This window comes from Glandiceps talaboti, chromosome 7 (assembly GCF_964340395.1).
Source record: "Glandiceps talaboti chromosome 7, keGlaTala1.1, whole genome shotgun sequence".
NCBI lineage: Eukaryota > Metazoa > Hemichordata > Enteropneusta > Spengelidae > Glandiceps > Glandiceps talaboti.
Genome location: NC_135555.1, coordinates 24,404,379 through 24,424,050, shown reverse-complemented (window position 1 = coordinate 24,424,050; position 19,672 = coordinate 24,404,379). Strand labels below are relative to the sequence as shown.

General features: G+C 37.1%; 2 protein-coding genes across 2 annotated transcripts in view; one reads left to right on the top strand and one right to left on the bottom strand.

Annotated features, from left to right (window-relative positions):
- The window catches only part of LOC144437867 (uncharacterized), a 435,833-nt gene that overhangs the window by 338,809 nt on the left and 77,352 nt on the right, over positions 1 to 19,672 (top strand). The gene's annotated exons all lie outside the window — the stretch shown is intronic.
- Positions 1,861 to 19,672, bottom strand: part of LOC144438124 (glyoxal reductase-like) — a 31,559-nt gene continuing 13,747 nt past the window's right edge. Inside the window, exons 2-8 of the mRNA XM_078127154.1 lie at positions 15,412 to 15,660; positions 11,238 to 11,339; positions 4,985 to 5,076; positions 4,410 to 4,481; positions 3,628 to 3,738; positions 2,818 to 2,877; positions 1,861 to 2,312 (exon numbers count right to left, since the gene is read on the bottom strand). Of these exons, the coding sequence (XP_077983280.1) occupies positions 2,220 to 2,312; positions 2,818 to 2,877; positions 3,628 to 3,738; positions 4,410 to 4,481; positions 4,985 to 5,076; positions 11,238 to 11,339; positions 15,412 to 15,660 (779 nt within the window). The 3' untranslated portion in view covers positions 1,861 to 2,219. The remainder of the gene's footprint in view (positions 2,313 to 2,817; positions 2,878 to 3,627; positions 3,739 to 4,409; positions 4,482 to 4,984; positions 5,077 to 11,237; positions 11,340 to 15,411; positions 15,661 to 19,672) is intronic.

Sequence of the window (19,672 nt, the reverse complement as noted above, 5' to 3'; positions counted from 1 at the left end):
TCTTTCAGTCCACGTTGACATCCAGACTAGAGTTCTGAAAACTGAATTACCAAACAATGTCAGATATTGAGAATTTATTGAAGTCACTTGTATCACTACTTCACACAATATTTGAATATTTACAGGAAATGAAGTCAAATTTGATTAACTTTTGATGGAGAAAAGGGTTTATTTTCTTTCCATACTAGATGTCACCTGTAAGGTCCTTGGAGAATTGGAGATTGCAAAGATTGTTTTGACATATAATTGCATTCAATTCAATTACTGGTCTGTACATGTATAATAGATTTCTCTTTCAAATTCTACAACAACTAGTCTGACTTCTACTTTCTTTACAACAATAATTAAATGATATCAAGACAACTAAATGTAGACAACGTTACATCAAAATGTCTACAAATAAGTCAGTTCTACACATAAATACTAAAATATAAATAAATATATTTTTATAGAATATCAAAAATGCAAAATATGTTTAAGTATTTGTTATGACAAAGTTATTGATAAAGTGAAACATAAATATTTATCACATAACATTACATAATGTACTGGTATATAAGGTTATTATGTGATATAGTCAATATGGATTGGTATTCATATTATGAATAATCTTGACTGACTCTTGTCAGGCCAAACAATGACTTGCATATCAACATTAATTTCAGAAATAAGCAAGAAAAATGCCCAATTCTATTAAAAACAATTTTAAGTTGAAATATTGTTATATTTGTAATTTAAAACAAAACCATTTTAAAGTCTTGATACCCCTTGTTTCTATCATTTCTTAGAGATTTGAGTAAACTTGATAAGTCTTAGATTACAGGTCTGAGTAAACTTGATAAGTCTTACATTAGAGGTCTGAGTAAACTTGATAAGTCTTACATTACAGGTCTGAGTAAACTTGGTAAGTCTTACATTACAGGTCTGAGTAAACTTGATAAGTCTTACATTAGAGGTCTGAGTAAACTTGATAAGTCTTACATTACAGGTCTGAGTAAACTTGGTAAGTCTTACATTACAGGTCTGAGTAAACTTGATAAGTCTTACATTAGAGGTCTGAGTAAACTTGATAAGTCTTACATTACAGGTCTGAGTAAACTTGGTAAGTCTTACATTACAGGTCTGAGTAAACTTGGTAAGTCTTACATTAGAGGTCTGAGTAAACTTGATAAGTCTTACATTAGAGGTCTGAGTAAACTTGATAAGTCTTACATTACAGGTCTGAGTAAACTTGGTAAGTCTTACATTACAGGTCTGAGTAAACTTGGTAAGTCTTACATTACAGGTCTGAGTAAACTTGGTAAGTCTTACATTACAGGTCTGAGTAAACTTGGTAAGTCTTACATTACAGGTCTGAGTAAACTTGATAAGTCTTACATTACAGGTCTGAGTAAACTTGATAAGTCTTACATTACAGGTCTGAGTAAACTTGATAAGTCTTACATTACAGGTCTGAGTAAACTTGATAAGTTTTACATTAGAGTCATCTGCATAATTAATAGTCTTTAGTATCGGTAATTAGGCTATATCTTCGGAACATATACTTCAAATTCAGTATAATTTGGTACATTTGTTAACCATGAGAAAGTGTATATATTCTGGAAAGTTTCCTTTAATGAATAATGTGCATAATTAATGAAAACAACACAGCAATCACATACAACAATGGAAAACAACAAAGTAATGACATGCAATGATGGAAAACATTTTCTGTGTACATAAAGTACTTGCTTTGGTTCAAAAATATAAAATTAGATGTATAATTTGTCAAAGAGAAAAAAAGAAAATCATTTGCAAATATATCATGTCATATAATTTATAAAGATATAAAGACAGAGAAAATATTAGTAAAAGGGGGCACTATCTTACTTGTTACATCGTACATTGTGAACAATATTGCATCACATGTGGGTTAATGTATTTTTTGTAGTTGTATACATGACAAACCAAATTGAGTTTTGGGGGCTGCACCGAAAAATCAGCACCCTCATTGGCAATCACAATTTTAACCTGTTTCTGTATACTGCTTAAGGATAATATTAATCACTGATTAACATGTACAATGACAATGTCTGACTATTGGCTGACCATGGACAGATGGATGCATGAACACACAAACCGATGGACATGAGTCATTCCTATAGTCCCCTCCTGGCTGTGTCCATTGGCGCTGATAAGTAAAGGTTTTATGGAATATAGAGTTGGCAGGATTTCACCTTTTATCTTCTTATATGAAGTAATTTAATGATTCTAGTCTTGTGTATTTTATTCAGTTTCTCCATATCTTCCTGTGACAACTCAAAGTCAAACACCTGAAAACAATTTAGATGATGCCAAAGTCAAACACTGGTACTGTCACAATTTTCAGTTCTTATCTGTGTGCAGTTTTATAAAAATACACTTTTTGATGGTTACTTAGCCCTACATTTTCATTAATTCTTTAGCATCTGTTTTGGACAACCAAGTATGTTTTTGTTGTGTGTATTAATTTAAAAGAGATTGCTATTTATTGCATTCAAAAATAGAATGACATTACTGAATATATCTGGCTGGAAAATGATACATTTCAACATTTTAATTCCTTTACACTGTACACTGGTGTTTGCGTTTGCCTTTATGATTGACAATAACCAAGTATGTTAGGTACAGCATAAAACAAAATGAAACACATACATGTCCATGTCAATAATTCAACATGTGTGAATAGATTTTTTAACAAGATAGCAAATATAAAACATTTTGACAGACTGAAAATGACAGGATTCTTCATCTTTTTCATCAACTTATTGTTCTCTCATTCAATACATTATATCTTACCTGACTGTTTTCTAAAACTCTTTTCTCCTTGGTAGACTTTGGAATTGTGACGATACCATTCTAAAACAAACAAACAAACAAATAAACAAATAAACAAAGACATTGTGTTTTACACTTGAGATATTTTACTATGAGGCATTTCTTTATCAGACGATTCAACAGTGATGTCTTTAGAATATGAAACAAGATACGTATGTGTAGTTGAACAGATCGAGGTTTGAATTACATGTTGTCTGGGCTACACTAGCCGAAATACTAGCCTATGAGGCTACAATTTACCCATCTGAAAGACGATCTCAGGTTTGCTTGCAATTACTATTTGATATATGAAAGTCTCTAAAGCAGTCTCAAACACGGTCTCACTTTAAAATAGCATGTTCTTTGTTTTGAGAGTCTCAGTTCTGATTTCATTTCTCCTGTATTTGGGGTCTTACATAGGGTACCTCGACACTGTCATTTAATGCTAAAGCCACATGTATCTATCCATCAATTATCAAATCTTTTGAGAAACCTTTTGAAGTAATAATAATAAATAGAATCTTCTCCAGGAATAACCAAAGCTATTTAACATAGTAAGCGAGATATGTCATTATTTGTTTTTGAACTAAGGTATAACTTTTTCTACATTTTTGTTTTGTTTACTTTTAACTATAAATCATCTTTCTTTGGACTATTTTTCTGTCCTTGTTTGATTTGAGGGTAAAACACAATATTGATGAATAGTTCAGTTTTGACGAAATTCGGGATACCCTAATTTAGTGTTCTCATCATTTTGATAAAAGTAAAGAAATGTGACTATCCGACATCTACCTGAATATTCCAGCGAATTAAAACCTGAGACGGCGTCTTTCCATTCATCCTTGCCACTCCATTCACAATGTCATCATCTAGTGCCAGACCCTTTGACAGAGGTGAGTAACCCTAAAATATACAAGACAAACATCATAGCAATGACAAACATCAAACCATTCAATATTGGAGAGTGCTGTTCAGCATAAACCTACAGCGTCGTTCTTGGCCCCATAAAATGCAGACACAGTAAGACAGATCATGTACATAAATCCATCACAAAACGAATATAACTTCACACCATTCACAAATAAACTTGCCACTTAACAAACTAAGCAAAACTACATATACACGCTGAATAATATTAAACTATTCATTATTTAAATACAACTTTAGTGATGCTGTCCTTGACTTCATACTGTAAGATTAACCCCATAGTGGATGGAATCACAATTGAAATTCAACAGATATGTAGATTCTGGGGCTGATGTATACCTACACTTCATTTCTATTCAAAAGTGCAGTTTGTTTTATGGATTTTTAAAAGTTTTGTTGCAAAATTCAATATACTGGTTTAATATAATAGTAATACATACCCCCCCCCCCCCCCCCCCCCCCCCCCCCCCCGTATGTATAGGGTATACCCCTTGGTTTTGACCAGTTGACTCCATATACAGATAATAATACCCATTTGCTAGCCACTGACACTCATGCGTATATGTCGTCCACGGGTCAAAACCTTGGGTATACATGTACCATACCCAGGGGTGGTTTATTGCTTAATCAAATCAAACACAACTTACCTCTACACATATATTGTTGTCATGGCAATATTGGATTAACGCATCTGGTTTGTAGTAAATATGGTGTTCAATCTGTAAAATATATTATGGTATATTTTATTAGTTTAGTTTCAATATTTGTTGAGAAATTCTATATTACATGTTGTCAGTTTAGTTCCAATATAGTTGACATGGGGTGTGATTTGTACATACCTGGTTGACATGGGGTGTGATATATTCATACCTGGTTGACAAGGGGTTTGATATGTACATACTTGGTTGACATGGGTGTGATATGTACACACATGGTTGACATGGGGTGTGATGTATACATAACTGGTTGACAAGGGGTGTGATATGTACAGAATGTACATACCAGGTTGACATGGGGTGTGATATGTACATACCTGGTTGACATGGGGTGTGATATGTACATACCAAGCTGATATGGGGTGTGATATGTACTACATACCTGGTTGACATTGGGTGTGATATGTACATACCTGGTTGACAAGGGGTGTGATATGTACATACCTGGTTGACAAGGGGTGTGATATGTACACACCTGGTTGACAAGGGGTGTGATATGTACATACCTGGTTGACATGGGGTGCAACAGTCCAGCTGTCACGTAATTCTTCCAAATCTTCAACTTCAAAGTTACTGACACCTATTGCTTTACAAAGTCCTGCAAAAACAGTTTAGTGTACATGACGGTCAAAATTATGAATATATAATGAACATACTTGATTTAAAAATGCAGATATGGAATTTGTTACACACTGTACGACAAATTCTGACAATAGGGCAAGTAGTGTTCTATGGCATTATAGTAAGTTACACTCTGGGATTTTTGTCCTACCCACTGGGATTTTTGTCAGAAAAGTACATACTTTATTCAATAGTCGTAACATTTCCGACAAACATTTGCTGTTGCATGAGGTGCATCTGCTGCATCTGTGTAACTATAGGGTTGTCTACAGGTGGGGCTGCATGTTGTGGTCCCAGAGTGGCTGTAGACGACTGCGAGATGCCCATTTCAGCCTTTGGCATCTTGCTAACAGCAGTCATTGGCATCTTGCCAACTGCAGCCAAAGGCCTAGGTTCACTGCGAGCTACCGTTGTAGATTTCTTTTTCCCTGTCTTTACAGGTGTTTTGCCCTTCGAGTGACCACCGAGGCGGTCGTCACTCGTACTGGCATTTTTATCCATGTCGGACAAAATATCGCCCACAACATCTTTCATACCTGCTGCCTCAGAAGGGCCTGGGCATATACCATCATCATACAAGATGGCGTGACTGATGTCGAATAGCTGTGCCATAATTCACGACGAAACTTTAGAGAAAAGTAAATGTGTGCGTGCAGTAGTACTGTGGGCACACCCTGTAAAGTTCTGTTTTGTGTCTGTCGGGCAGAACCCGCAAACTTACAGATTTTGTAACAGAGCCTAAACAGTTGTAGTGTTTAGACTTGTGGTAATACTAACGCATTGACTTGTGGGTACATAAACGCTATCTCACGTGATCCGTAGTACCTACAGAATGGTGAGGTAGAATTACATGATCGTCTACGCATTCATCACCCATGTCAAAATGAACACACGGGCTGTTAACGGGTTCCCCGATCAATTTACCGGAGCAGAGTTCCCTCGTCCACCGACCCCACAGCGATACAAGTGTGGCCATGATCAAAGTGAAACTGTACTATGGAAAACATACAAAATGCTTTGAAATTGATGTTTTAACTAATAAAGAAGGCAAGCTAGCTTCACATCATAAAATATCTTCAGTATGATTGTAATTTTTCTTGGAAAACAATGTGTCGTCTTATCGTATGTTTTGCTTTCCAGCATGGTACTGACAGTCGATTGTTTTTATTTTGATTCAAAACATGCATGTACCCCTGTCGCAATCAACATAAAAAGATGCAACACTAACTTTTGTTGCAACAGTACAGTGACCTGGAAAATTACCTGCATCATGCCAAACATATGTTTATGTATATAGTGTCGGTCGACAACACAAGATGGTATATCTTTACATGTCAACGATATTTGATCTGAGTCAGCTTCCAGTTCGCATGAGAGTTCAAGTGCCAATATTGATTTGATGGTTCTGTCAGTAGGATAGCAAACTTTCCAATCGAAATATCGTGTAGTATCGTGTGGTTTGTTGATTTATGTGAGACTATATTGAATTCGGGCAGATTCACACATTGGAAAGTTATATCCATGACAATAGAGTAATGTTTACCCGAGGCTATGATTGAACAATGGGAGAAGGTTTGTTACAAATCTGAACTTGTCTGTGGTTTAGTGTACATTACAGTAGGTCTTTGAAATGAACAGTTTAGTGTACATTACAGTAGGTCTTTGAATTGAACAGTTTAGTGTACATTACAGTAGGTCTTTGAAATGAACAGTTTAGTGTACATTACAGTAGGTCTTTGAAATGAACAGTTTAGTGTACATTACAGTAGGTCTTTGAAATGAACAGTTTAGTGTACATTACAGTAGGTCTTTGAAATGAACAGTTTAGTGTACATTACAGTAGGTCTTTGAAATGAACAGTTTAGTGTACATTACAGTAGGTCTTTGAAATGAACAGTTTAGTGTACATTACAGTAGGTCTTTGAAATGAACAGTTTAGTGTACATTACAGTAGGTCTTTGAAATGAACAGTTTAGTGTACATTACAGTAGGTCTTTGAAATGAACAGTTTAGTGTACATTACAGTAGGTCTTTGAAATGAACAGTTTAGTGTACATTGCAGTAGGTCTTTGAAATGAACAGTTTAGTGTACATTACAGTAGGTCTTTGAAATGAACAGTTTAGTGTACATTACAGTAGGTCTTTGAAATGAGGTTAGTGTACATTACAGTAGGTCTTTGAAATGAACAGTTTAGTGTACATTACAGTAGGTCTTTGAAATGAACAGTTTAGTGTACATTACAGTAGGTCTTTGAAATGAACAGTTTAGTGTACATTACAGTAGGTCTTTGAAATGAACAGTTTAGTGTACATTACAGTAGGTCTTTGAAATGAACAGTTTAGTGTACATTACAGTAGGTCTTTGAAATGAACAGTCTAGTGCACATTACAGTAGGTCTTTGAAGTGAACAGTTTAGTGTACATTACAGTAGGTCTTTGAAATGAACAGTTTAGTGTACATCACAGTAGGTCTTTGAAGTGAACAGTTTAGTGTACATTACAGTAGGTCTTTGAAATGAACAGTTTAGTGCACATTACAGTAGGTCTTTGAAGTGAACAGTTTAGTGTACATTACAGTAGGTCTTTGAAATGAACAGTTTAGTGTACATCACAGTAGGTCTTTGAAGTGAACAGTTTAGTGTACATTACAGTAGGTCTTTGAAATGAACAGTTTAGTGTACATCACAGTAGGTCTTTGAAGTGAACAGTTTAGTGTACATTACAGTAGGTCTTTGAAATGAACAGTCTAGTGTACATTACAGTAGGTCTTTGAATTGAACAGTTTAGTGTACTTTACAGTAGGTCTTTGAAATGAGGTTAGTGTACATTACAGTAGGTCTTTGAAGTGAACAGTTTAGTGTACATTACAGTAGGTCTTTGAAATGAACAGTTTAGTGTACATTACAGTAGGTCTTTGAAATGAACAGTTTAGTGTACATTACAGTAGGTCTTTGAAATGAGGTTAGTGTACATTACAGTAGGTCTTTGAAATGAACAGTTTAGTGTACATTACAGTAGGTCTTTGAAATGAACAGTTTAGTGTACATTACAGTAGGTGTTTGAAATGAACAGTTTAGTGTACATTACAGTAGGTCTTTGAAATGAGGTTAGTGTACATTACAGTAGGTCTTTGAAATGAACAGTTTAGTGTACATTACAGTAGGTCTTTGAAATGAGGTTAGTGTACATTACAGTAGGTCTTTGAAATGAACAGTTTAGTGTACATTACAGTAGGTCTTTGAATTGAACAGTTTAGTGTACATTACAGTAGGTCTTTGAAATGAACAGTTTAGTGTACATTATAGTAGGTCTTTGAAATGAACAGTTTAGTGTACATTACAGTAGGTCTTTGAAATGAGGTTAGTGTACATTACAGTAGGTCTTTGAAATGAACAGTTTAGTGTACATTACAGTAGGTCTTTGAAATGAGGTTAGTGTACATTACAGTAGGTCTTTGAAATGAACAGTTTAGTGTACATTACAGTAGGTCTTTGAATTGAACAGTTTAGTGTACATTACAGTAGGTCTTTGAAATGAACAGTTTAGTGTACATTACAGTAGGTCTTTGAAATGAACAGTTTAGTGTACATTACAGTAGGTCTTTGAAATGAACAGTTTAGTGTACATTACAGTAGGTCTTTGAAATGAACAGTTTAGTGTACATTACAGTAGGTCTTTGAAATGAACAGTTTAGTGTACATTACAGTAGGTCTTTGAAATGAACAGTTTAGTGTACATTACAGTAGGTCTTTGAAATGAACAGTTTAGTGTACATTACAGTAGGTCTTTGAAATGAACAGTTTAGTGTACATTACAGTAGGTCTTTGAAATGAACAGTTTAGTGTACATTACAGTAGGTCTTTGAAATGAACAGTTTAGTGTACATTACAGTAGGTCTTTGAAATGAACAGTTTAGTGTACATTACAGTAGGTCTTTGAAATGAACAGTTTAGTGTACATTACAGTAGGTCTTTGAAATGAGGTTAGTGTACATTACAGTAGGTCTTTGAAATGAACAGTTTAGTGTACATTACAGTAGGTCTTTGAAATGAGGTTAGTGTACATTACAGTAGGTCTTTGAAATGAACAGTTTAGTGTACATTACAGTAGGTCTTTGAATTGAACAGTTTAGTGTACATTACAGTAGGTCTTTGAAATGAACAGTTTAGTGTACATTACAGTAGGTCTTTGAAATGAACAGTTTAGTGTACATTACAGTAGGTCTTTGAAATGAACAGTTTAGTGTACATTACAGTAGGTCTTTGAAATGAACAGTCTAGTGCACATTACAGTAGGTCTTTGAAATGAACAGTTTAGTGTACATTACAGTAGGTCTTTGAAATGAACAGTTTAGTGTACATTACAGTAGGTCTTTGAAATGAGGTTAGTGTACATTACAGTAGGTCTTTGAAATGAACAGTTTAGTGTACATTACAGTAGGTCTTTGAAATGAACAGTTTAGTGTACATTACAGTAGGTCTTTGAAATGAACAGTTTAGTGTACATTACAGTAGGTCTTTGAAATGAACAGTTTAGTGTACATTGCAGTAGGTCTTTGAAATGAACAGTTTAGTGTACATTACAGTAGGTCTTTGAAATGAGGTTTTAGTGTACATTACAGTAGGTCTTTGAAATGAGGTTAGTGTACATTACAGTAGGTCTTTGAATTGAACAGTTTGAGTGCTTACTTTAAGTCAGCCCTCCTCCCAGTGACAGTCTCTTTATCCTCCCCCCAGTGACAGTCTCTTTACCCTCCTCCCAGTGACAGTCTCTTTACCCTCCTCCCAGTGACAGTCTCTTTACCCTCCCCCCAGTGACAGTCTCTTTACCCTCCCCCCAGTGACAGTCTCTGTACCCTCCTCCCAGTGACAGTCTCTTTACCCTCCTCCCAGTGACAGTCTCTTTACCCTCCCCCCAGTGATAGTCTCTTTACCCTCCTCCCAGTGACAGTCTCTTTATCCTCCTCCCAGTGACAGTCTCTTTACCCTCCCCCCAGTGACAGTCTCTTTACCCTCCCCCCAGTGATAGTCTCTTTACCCTCCTCCCAGTGACAGTCTCTTTACCCTCCTCCCCAGTGACAGTCTCTTTATCCTCCTCCCAGTGACAGTCTCTTTACCCTCCTCCCAGTGACAGTCTCTTTACCCTCCCCCCAGTGACAGTCTCTTTACCCTCCTCCCAGTGACAGTCTCTTTATCCTCCCCCCAGTGATAGTCTCTTTACCCTCCTCCCAGTGAGTCTCTTTATCCTCCCCCCAGTGATAGTCTCTTTACCCTCCTCCCAGTGATAGTCTCTTTATCCTCCTCCCAGTGACAGTCTCTTTACCCTCCTCCCAGTGACAGTCTCTTTATCCTCCCCCAGTGATAGTCTCTTTACCCTCCTCCCAGTGATAGTCTCTTTATCCTCCTCCCAGTGACAGTCTCTTTACCCTCCTCCCAGTGACAGTCTCTTTACCCTCCCCCCAGTGATAGTCTCTTTACCCTCCTCCCAGTGATAGTCTCTTTATCCTCCTCCCAGTGACAGTCTCTTTACCCTCCTCCCAGTGACAGTCTCTTTATCCTCCCCCCCAGTGATAGTCTCTTTATCCTCCTCCCAGTGATAGTCTCTTTACCCTCCTCCCAGTGACAGTCTCTTTACCCTCCCCCCAGTGATAGTCTCTTTACCCTCCTCCCAGTGATAGTCTCTTTATCCTCCTCCCAGTGACAGTCTCTTTATCCTCCCCCCAGTGATAGTCTCTTTATCCTCCTCCCAGTGATAGTCTCTTTACCCTCCCCCCAGTGATAGTCTCTTTACCCTCCCCCCAGTGATAGTCTCTTTACCCTCCTCCCAGTGATAGTCTCTTTATCCTCCCCCCAGTGATAGTCTCTTTATCCTCCCCCCAGTGACAGTCTCTTTACCCTCCCCCCAGTGACAGTCTCTTTACCCTCCCCCCAGTGATAGTCTCTTTACCCTCCTCCCAGTGATAGTCTCTTTACCCTCCTCCCAGTGATAGCCTCTTTACCCTCCTCCCAGTGATAGCCTCTTTACCCTCCTCCCAGTGATAGCCTCTTTACCCTCCTCCCAGTGATAGTCTGGTTAACCCCCCCCCCCCCCCCCCCCCCCCAAGTCTTATAGTGATATTCATCCAAGTTGGTCTCTTACCTTCATGATATAATTCTTCAAGTGCTTTCCATGTTTCCTGACGCAATAACGTCTTATTTTGTGTTCCTGGTGGACAGGTAGGCCAGTGTATCAAGTAAAGATCTACAATATATTAACATAAGTTTTAATTCAAAGTGTCATAATTTGAGTCCATGTGCTTTGTACTCATTAACAAGTCTTTGTAGAAGACACATTTCCCCCTCAAATACATGTACTACGTGACTGAATGGTGACATGATTTAAAAAGAAATGACTGGCGATAAATAAAGAAATAAAGAAATAAATACTAGAAAGTGTCTGTGATATGTAGGAAATGGCTGGATTTGGATGTTTGACTCTGATGGTCAAGGTCAAAGGTCAAAGTTTACATCTGAAAATAATTGCACACAAAACAAAGTGAAGTGCATACTGTACATGTACATTTGTATGTATCGTATGACATGTCAACTCTGTGCCATGTTTGAAAGAAATTTGATATTGCATGTCTGAAAAATAATGCATTATGGATGAAAGGACGGGCAGATGGACAGACTGAACCCATTGTAATAGTCTTCACTGAGGGGGACTAATACATGTAATGTGTATTTAAAATGTGCCTATCCTCCAAAGAGCTCCAGGCACTAACAATGATTATTCATGTTTGCATGGTATGGATTTATAGTGACACAACTGCCCTTTATACTTCCTCAACTCCCACAGGTACATACCAGGATTTGTACACTTAAAGTTAAAGCAAAACAAAATTCCAGGACTTTCCAGGGGTTTTTCCTCAGTTTTCCAGGGGTATTCATATTGATTTTGGCCATTTTCCAGGGCTGTTGACCACTGAAGTATATTTTTGAATGACATCTAATTGTCTGATGTGGACGAGAAGAAATTAACAAGGGTTCCCATAATATGTCACAAAACATTTAAAAGACAATCGACACTAAGCAAGACATTGGTTTCAAAACCATGTTTGCACGCTAAGGTTAAACAGAGAAACTATCCCCTAAGTTAAGTAGTCATTTCGTCAAGCTGGTGCATTGATCGTGTGTGATTTGAGTCACAGCATTCATCAATCTAATTCAGACATATCCAGAAAAAAAATTAAAAACTAAAGTTTGTCCTCATTATTGTACGGTTTGACTTTGTACGGTTTGACTTTGAATTTTTTTCTTCAAAATTTTGAATAAAAACGTCATTTATGTAACGACATTTCACGTTATGAATAACTGAATAAGTTCAGCCCTTCCGTTTTGATGTTTATGAACGGACACCACATGTTGCGGAACATCGCGATTTCTCAACTCAACTTGACCATTTAATTAGGAATGTTACTGTACTGTCAAACATAAAAAAGTAGTTTATTCTTTTAGAACATGTAAAACAAATAAACATTTATCGACGACATAATAAAAGTCAAAACAGTATTTCCACAACCCGGAAATTCAACTGCACTTCCCAAGGCCCTACTATTGCCAAGCGTGAGCTTGTAGTATGTCGACTTGTGCACCAAACTTGTAACAATTTCGAATCGTGGTTGGTGATTGGGCTAGTGATGCTTTGATAATCGCTACAATATTACGATAATCTTGCTAACAGACTTACTGTTACCCTGGGACTGTTACAATATTATGTCGCTGAAGTGACGATTGGACTCGGAGTAGCAATAGGCCAGATCAAAACAAACATTGCGGCGCCCATTCAACTATGCATAGGCACGGTCTGTGGGCAAAGTGTCTTGTGGACCGATCGGTTGACTGTCTCGGTCAGCATGATTCACCGTGGTAGCGAAAGACTTTGAATATATTTTTGCTATTTCACATTTACAAGACTCAGTGTAGTGAATCATATGAATGGGTGGCTCAAACAAAAACATGTCGATAGTCAATATTAATCGATCATGATCATTTTCCAGGGGTTTCCAGGGGTGGTGAGCATTTTTCCAGGGTTTTCCAGGGAGGGTTTGAAATTCCCGGGTTTTCCGGAGTTTTCCAGGACTGTGCGAACCCTGCCATACAATCCATTGCACCATTTTTAAACAGCAATGGAGAATTGAACTTATTATCAAGAGTTAGACAGAGTTTAAACAAGGGAAAGAACTACTCTGTTTATTTATAGGAGATAATACGAAACACTACAATGAGTCTATATGTAAACAAATAGATAAACTTGTCAAACAATACCTTATTGAAGTAATTGAAAACAGAAAAGATTTTGTTAAAACTAAATATAGAAGTTAGAACAGTTTAGAAGGTTAGATCTTTTGACTAACATTTGAAGCATAATTTTTTCTCTCTCTTTTTCCCCTCCTTTGGTTTGGTTTGTTTGTTTGTGTATGTGACTTACTAGTCATATCTTGTGTAATTTTGTAGTAGTGTGTGTATTTTAACTTTCTGTTAGTGCTGCTGTTAACATGCTTTGTGAACTCCAGGGATACAATAAATAAATAAATAAATAAATAAATAAATAAATAAATAAATAAATAAATAAATAAACAAATAAATAAATAAATAACAAGTACATAATGTACATGTAGCTGGATGCCTTCTATGACATTACTACTGTCTTCTGGCATTGTTGTATGTTTCAGTTAGTGCAAAATGTAGAAATGTGTGAGTATTTTTTGATTTGAATATACATCACAAATTACACCTTGAAATGTATAAACTCAACTTGTGCCCATGTACATCTGTCATTTCAAGTATTAATGACTTGTGCTTAGGCCAAAAAAAAAAAAAAAAAATTGTTTCTCGTCCTAGAGTAATTTTGAAAATCATGCGGTGACGCGTTTTTCTTTTTTTTAAGAGGGGTGGGGGGTGGGGGGGAGTGGGGGATGGAAGCCCACACTGACTCACCAATATGATTACAAAATACCATGAATAACTATAAATAACATTGTATTCAATTTGAACATTGTTCCAAACACAACTAGAAAATTTACTATGGTTCACCAACACAGATGAATTTCCATTTAAATATAAATAACATTTATTCAACTTTAACACTGCAAGAGTAAACTTCTTGCATTTAATGCAACATTGTTTTACAGCCACTCATCTGTAGTTGGGAAACTTTCCACCATGAGAGGACTTTCATGTGACAGTGTATTTGTACTTGTTTTTTGTGTTCATTATTAAACTCTGAACTGTTCAGTAATTCTGTCCATTTTGTGTAGAAACAACTGTTTGTGAACTATTGTTCACATCTTCTAATTTTGCCTGTAGCGGGACAGTCTGGAAAGTTCCGTCACATACACATGAAACGAGAGCTTCTACGCGACATTGCTCATACTGTTCAGGCAAAATAAACCGGTCACCAGTACTAAGTATACCTTTGCACAGATCTTCAAACAATCGACAAACTTTGACTGACCTTTCGACCAACACAAGTCCAAACGGACGCAAAATTTTGCTCCCTGCCGACACTTGTACCGACAAGAGCATTTTGTGCTACCGTGACGGTAACACAAAAGCAAAACAACTCCCCTAATGATGGGCGACGACAGCACATGCGCTGTACAAGCGTTCTATTCTTCTGTCGTGTGTGGCGCACTTCATGATCGAGATATAGTGCGAAATACCATGCAGTTGGAAAATAATTGTTGGAGTAACAGTACGGAGGAAAAAAAACGTGCGACGCGCATGTTTTAGGATGACGCGCGCGAGGACGAGAAACAAAACCCTTTTTTTTTGGCCTTATATCATAACATCAAAAGTTACACAACAATACATGTATGTACAACTATGCCTATTACAACTCTCATACACAGACCTACAAAATGTACAAATGTAGGTCAAGTTCAAATTTGCAAAGTCTCATTAGAAAGCTTACAATTAATAATGGGGGGATAGACACTTGAATGGTGTCTGTATCAACATTTTGGAGATACATGTACATGAGGCAGAATGAATTTTTATCACAAATGTGGCCACCATTTTGCAAAAAAAGTCAAGGTCACAAAGTTGAGGGTTGTGCATATGCTCCCTGTAGTATTTGACATTTGTGTCAGGTTTGGTTGAAATTGAGTCACATTCATTACAGCATGGATGGACAGACCCACACACATATGGATGTATAGACAAGAATAATTCCTATTGCTCCCTCTGAGTTGTGCTCATTGGGCCTAAAAACTGGAAAATACAAGATGCAAAGATTGTCATCGTCACAATGTCATAAAAAGTTTGCTTACCTAGGTATGGTATTCCTAAATCCAGTAGTGATTTCTTACAAGATGTTTTAGTAGACTCATATCCAAACTCAGTTGACCATACTTTAGATGTGATAAACAATTCTTCTCTTTGTATTCCACTTTCTTTGATGGCTTTCCCCAAAGCTTTTTCACATCTGTAATGACTAGCAGTGTCTATGTGTCTGTATCCACAGTCTTTGAGTGCATACACAACTGCAGAATGTGAATAGCCTCCGTTGTGTGAAGTCCCTACAATAAAATCATTTTATGTTATGTTTACAGGCTACAGTCTGATATTTATAAAGTATACATCTGTACAGTGTAAAGTACCAGTCAAATTTAGTTTAGGTCAAACACTTCGCTATTCCAACTCTCTTGTTTGCTTACACCAGTTACTAAAATAGTTAATAGGCAAATATTTATATTCAGTAAAAGGAATGACAAAAGAACAGAATTTCAAACAAACAACATAACAAGCAACAGGGATTTTTTTAAAAACTGAACGGCAAATTTTAATTCTTATCTACAGCCTTGAAAGAAATGTGCAGTACAATTCTCCTATTTTGAACTTCACATTTTATAATGATACACTTTTCAAATTTGTTAACTTTAACTTTAACTCTATGGTTACTCCAGAATCCAATCATTTGTATATTATACTTTCTCTCTTCCCATACCACACCTGGCAATCTGCTATAACTGTTGTATGTTATACTTTCTCTCTCTTCCCCTAACACACCTGGCAATCTGCTATAACCGTTGTATGTTATACTCTCTCTCTCTCTTCCCATACCACACCTGGTAATCTGCTATAACTGTTGTATATTATACTTTCTCTTTTCCCCTACCACACCTGGTAATCTGCTATAACTGTTGTATATTATACTTTCTCTTTTCCCATACCACACCTGGTAATCTGCTATAACTGTTGTATATTATACTCTCTCTCTTCCCATACCACACCTGGCAATCTGCTATAACTGTTGTATATTATACTCTCTCTCTTCCCCTAACACACCTGGTAATCTGCTATAACTGTTGTATATTATACTTTCTCTTTTCCCCTACCACACCTGGTAATCTGCTATAACTGTTGTATATTATACTCTCTCTTTTCCCCTACCACACCTGGCAATCTGCTATATCTGTTGTATATTATACTTTCTCTCTTCCCATACCACACCTGGCAATCTGCTATAACCGTTGTATGTTATACTTTCTCTCTCTCTTCCCCTAACACACCAGGCAATCTGCTATAACTGTTGTATATTATACTTTCTCTCTTCCCATACCACACCTGGTAATCTGCTATAACTGTTGTATGTTATACTCTCTCTCTTCCCCTAACACACCTGGCAATCTGCTATAACTGTTGTATGTTATACTTTCTCTCTCTCTTCCCCTAACACACCAGGCAATCTGCTATAACCGTTGTATATTATACTCTATCTCTCTTCCCATACCACACCTGGCAATCTGCTATAACTGTTGTATGTTATACTTTCTCTTTTCCTCTACCACACCTGGTAATCTGCTATAACTGTTGTATGTTATACTTTCTCTTTTCCTCTACCACACCTGGTAATCTGCTATAACTGTTGTATGTTATACTTTCTCTTTTCCTCTACCACACCTGGTAATCTGCTATAACTGTTGTATATTATACTTTCTCTCTTCCCATACCACACCTGGCAATCTGCTATAACTGTTGTATGTTATACTTTCTCTCTCTTCCCCTAACACACCTGGCAATCTGCTATAACCGTTGTATGTTATACTCTCTCTCTCTCTTCCCATACCACACCTGGTAATCTGCTATAACTGTTGTATATTATACTTTCTCTTTTCCCATACCACACCTGGCAATCTGCTATAACTGTTGTATGTTATACTTTCTCTCTCTTCCCCTAACACACCTGGCAATCTGCTATAACCGTTGTATGTTATACTCTCTCTCTCTCTTCCCATACCACACCTGGCAATCTGCTATAACTGTTGTATATTATACTTTCTCTCTCTTCCCATACCACACCTGGCAATCTGCTATAACTGTTGTATATTATACTTTCTCTCTCTCTTCCCCTAACACACCAGGCAATCTGCTATAACCGTTGTATGTTATACTCTCTCTCTCTCTTCCCATACCACACCTGGCAATCTGCTATAACTGTTGTATATTATACTTTCTCTCTCTTCCCATACCACACCTGGTAATCTGCTATAACTGTTGTATATTATACTTTCTCTCTTCCCATACCACACCTGGTAATCTGCTATAACTGTTGTATGTTATACTCTCTCTCTTCCCCTAACACACCTGGCAATCTGCTATAACTGTTGTATGTTATACTTTCTCTCTCTCTTCCCCTAACACACCAGGCAATCTGCTATAACCGTTGTATATTATACTCTATCTCTCTTCCCATACCACACCTGGCAATCTGCTATAACTGTTGTATGTTATACTTTCTCTTTTCCTCTACCACACCTGGTAATCTGCTATAACTGTTGTATGTTATACTTTCTCTTTTCCTCTACCACACCTGGCAATCTGCTATAACCGTTGTATGTTATACTCTCTCTCTCTCTTCCCATACCACACCTGGTAATCTGCTATAACTGTTGTATGTTATACTCTCTCTCTTCCCATACCACACCTGGTAATCTGCTATAACTGTTGTATGTTATACTTTCTCTTTTCCTCTACCACACCTGGTAATCTGCTATAACTGTTGTATGTTATACTCTCTCTCTCTCTTCCCATACCACACCTGGTAATCTGCTATAACCGTTGTATGTTATACTTTCTCTTTTCCTCTACCACACCTGGTAATCTGCTATAACTGTTGTATGTTATACTCTCTCTCTCTCTTCCCATACCACACCTGGTAATCTGCTATAACTGTTGTATGTTATACTCTCTCTCTTCCCCTAACACACCTGGCAATCTGCTATAACTGTTGTATATTATACTTTCTCTCTTCCCATACCACACCTGGTAATCTGCTATAACTGTTGTATGTTATACTCTCTCTCTTCCCCTAACACACCTGGCAATCTGCTATAACTGTTGTATGTTATACTTTCTCTCTCTCTTCCCCTAACACACCAGGCAATCTGCTATAACCGTTGTATATTATACTCTATCTCTCTTCCCATACCACACCTGGCAATCTGCTATAACTGTTGTATGTTATACTTTCTCTTTTCCTCTACCACACCTGGTAATCTGCTATAACTGTTGTATGTTATACTTTCTCTTTTCCTCTACCACACCTGGCAATCTGCTATAACCGTTGTATGTTATACTCTCTCTCTCTCTTCCCATACCACACCTGGTAATCTGCTATAACTGTTGTATGTTATACTCTCTCTCTTCCCATACCACACCTGGTAATCTGCTATAACTGTTGTATGTTATACTTTCTCTTTTCCTCTACCACACCTGGTAATCTGCTATAACTGTTGTATGTTATACTCTCTCTCTCTCTTCCCATACCACACCTGGTAATCTGCTATAACCGTTGTATGTTATACTTTCTCTTTTCCTCTACCACACCTGGTAATCTGCTATAACTGTTGTATGTTATACTCTCTCTCTCTCTTCCCATACCACACCTGGTAATCTGCTATAACCGTTGTATGTTATACTTTCTCTTTTCCTCTACCACACCTGGTAAGCTGCTATAACTGTTGTATGTTATACTCTCTCTTTTCCCCTAACACACCTGGCAATCTGCTATAACTGTTGTATATTATACTTTCTCTCTTCCCATACCACACCTGGTAATCTGCTATAACTGTTGTATGTTATACTCTCTCTCTTCCCCTAACACACCTGGCAATCTGCTATAACTGTTGTATGTTATACTTTCTCTCTCTCTTCCCCTAACACACCAGGCAATCTGCTATAACCGTTGTATATTATACTCTATCTCTCTTCCCATACCACACCTGGCAATCTGCTATAACTGTTGTATGTTATACTTTCTCTTTTCCTCTACCACACCTGGTAATCTGCTATAACTGTTGTATGTTATACTTTCTCTTTTCCTCTACCACACCTGGCAATCTGCTATAACCGTTGTATGTTATACTCTCTCTCTCTCTTCCCATACCACACCTGGTAATCTGCTATAACTGTTGTATGTTATACTCTCTCTCTTCCCATACCACACCTGGTAATCTGCTATAACTGTTGTATGTTATACTTTCTCTTTTCCTCTACCACACCTGGTAATCTGCTATAACTGTTGTATGT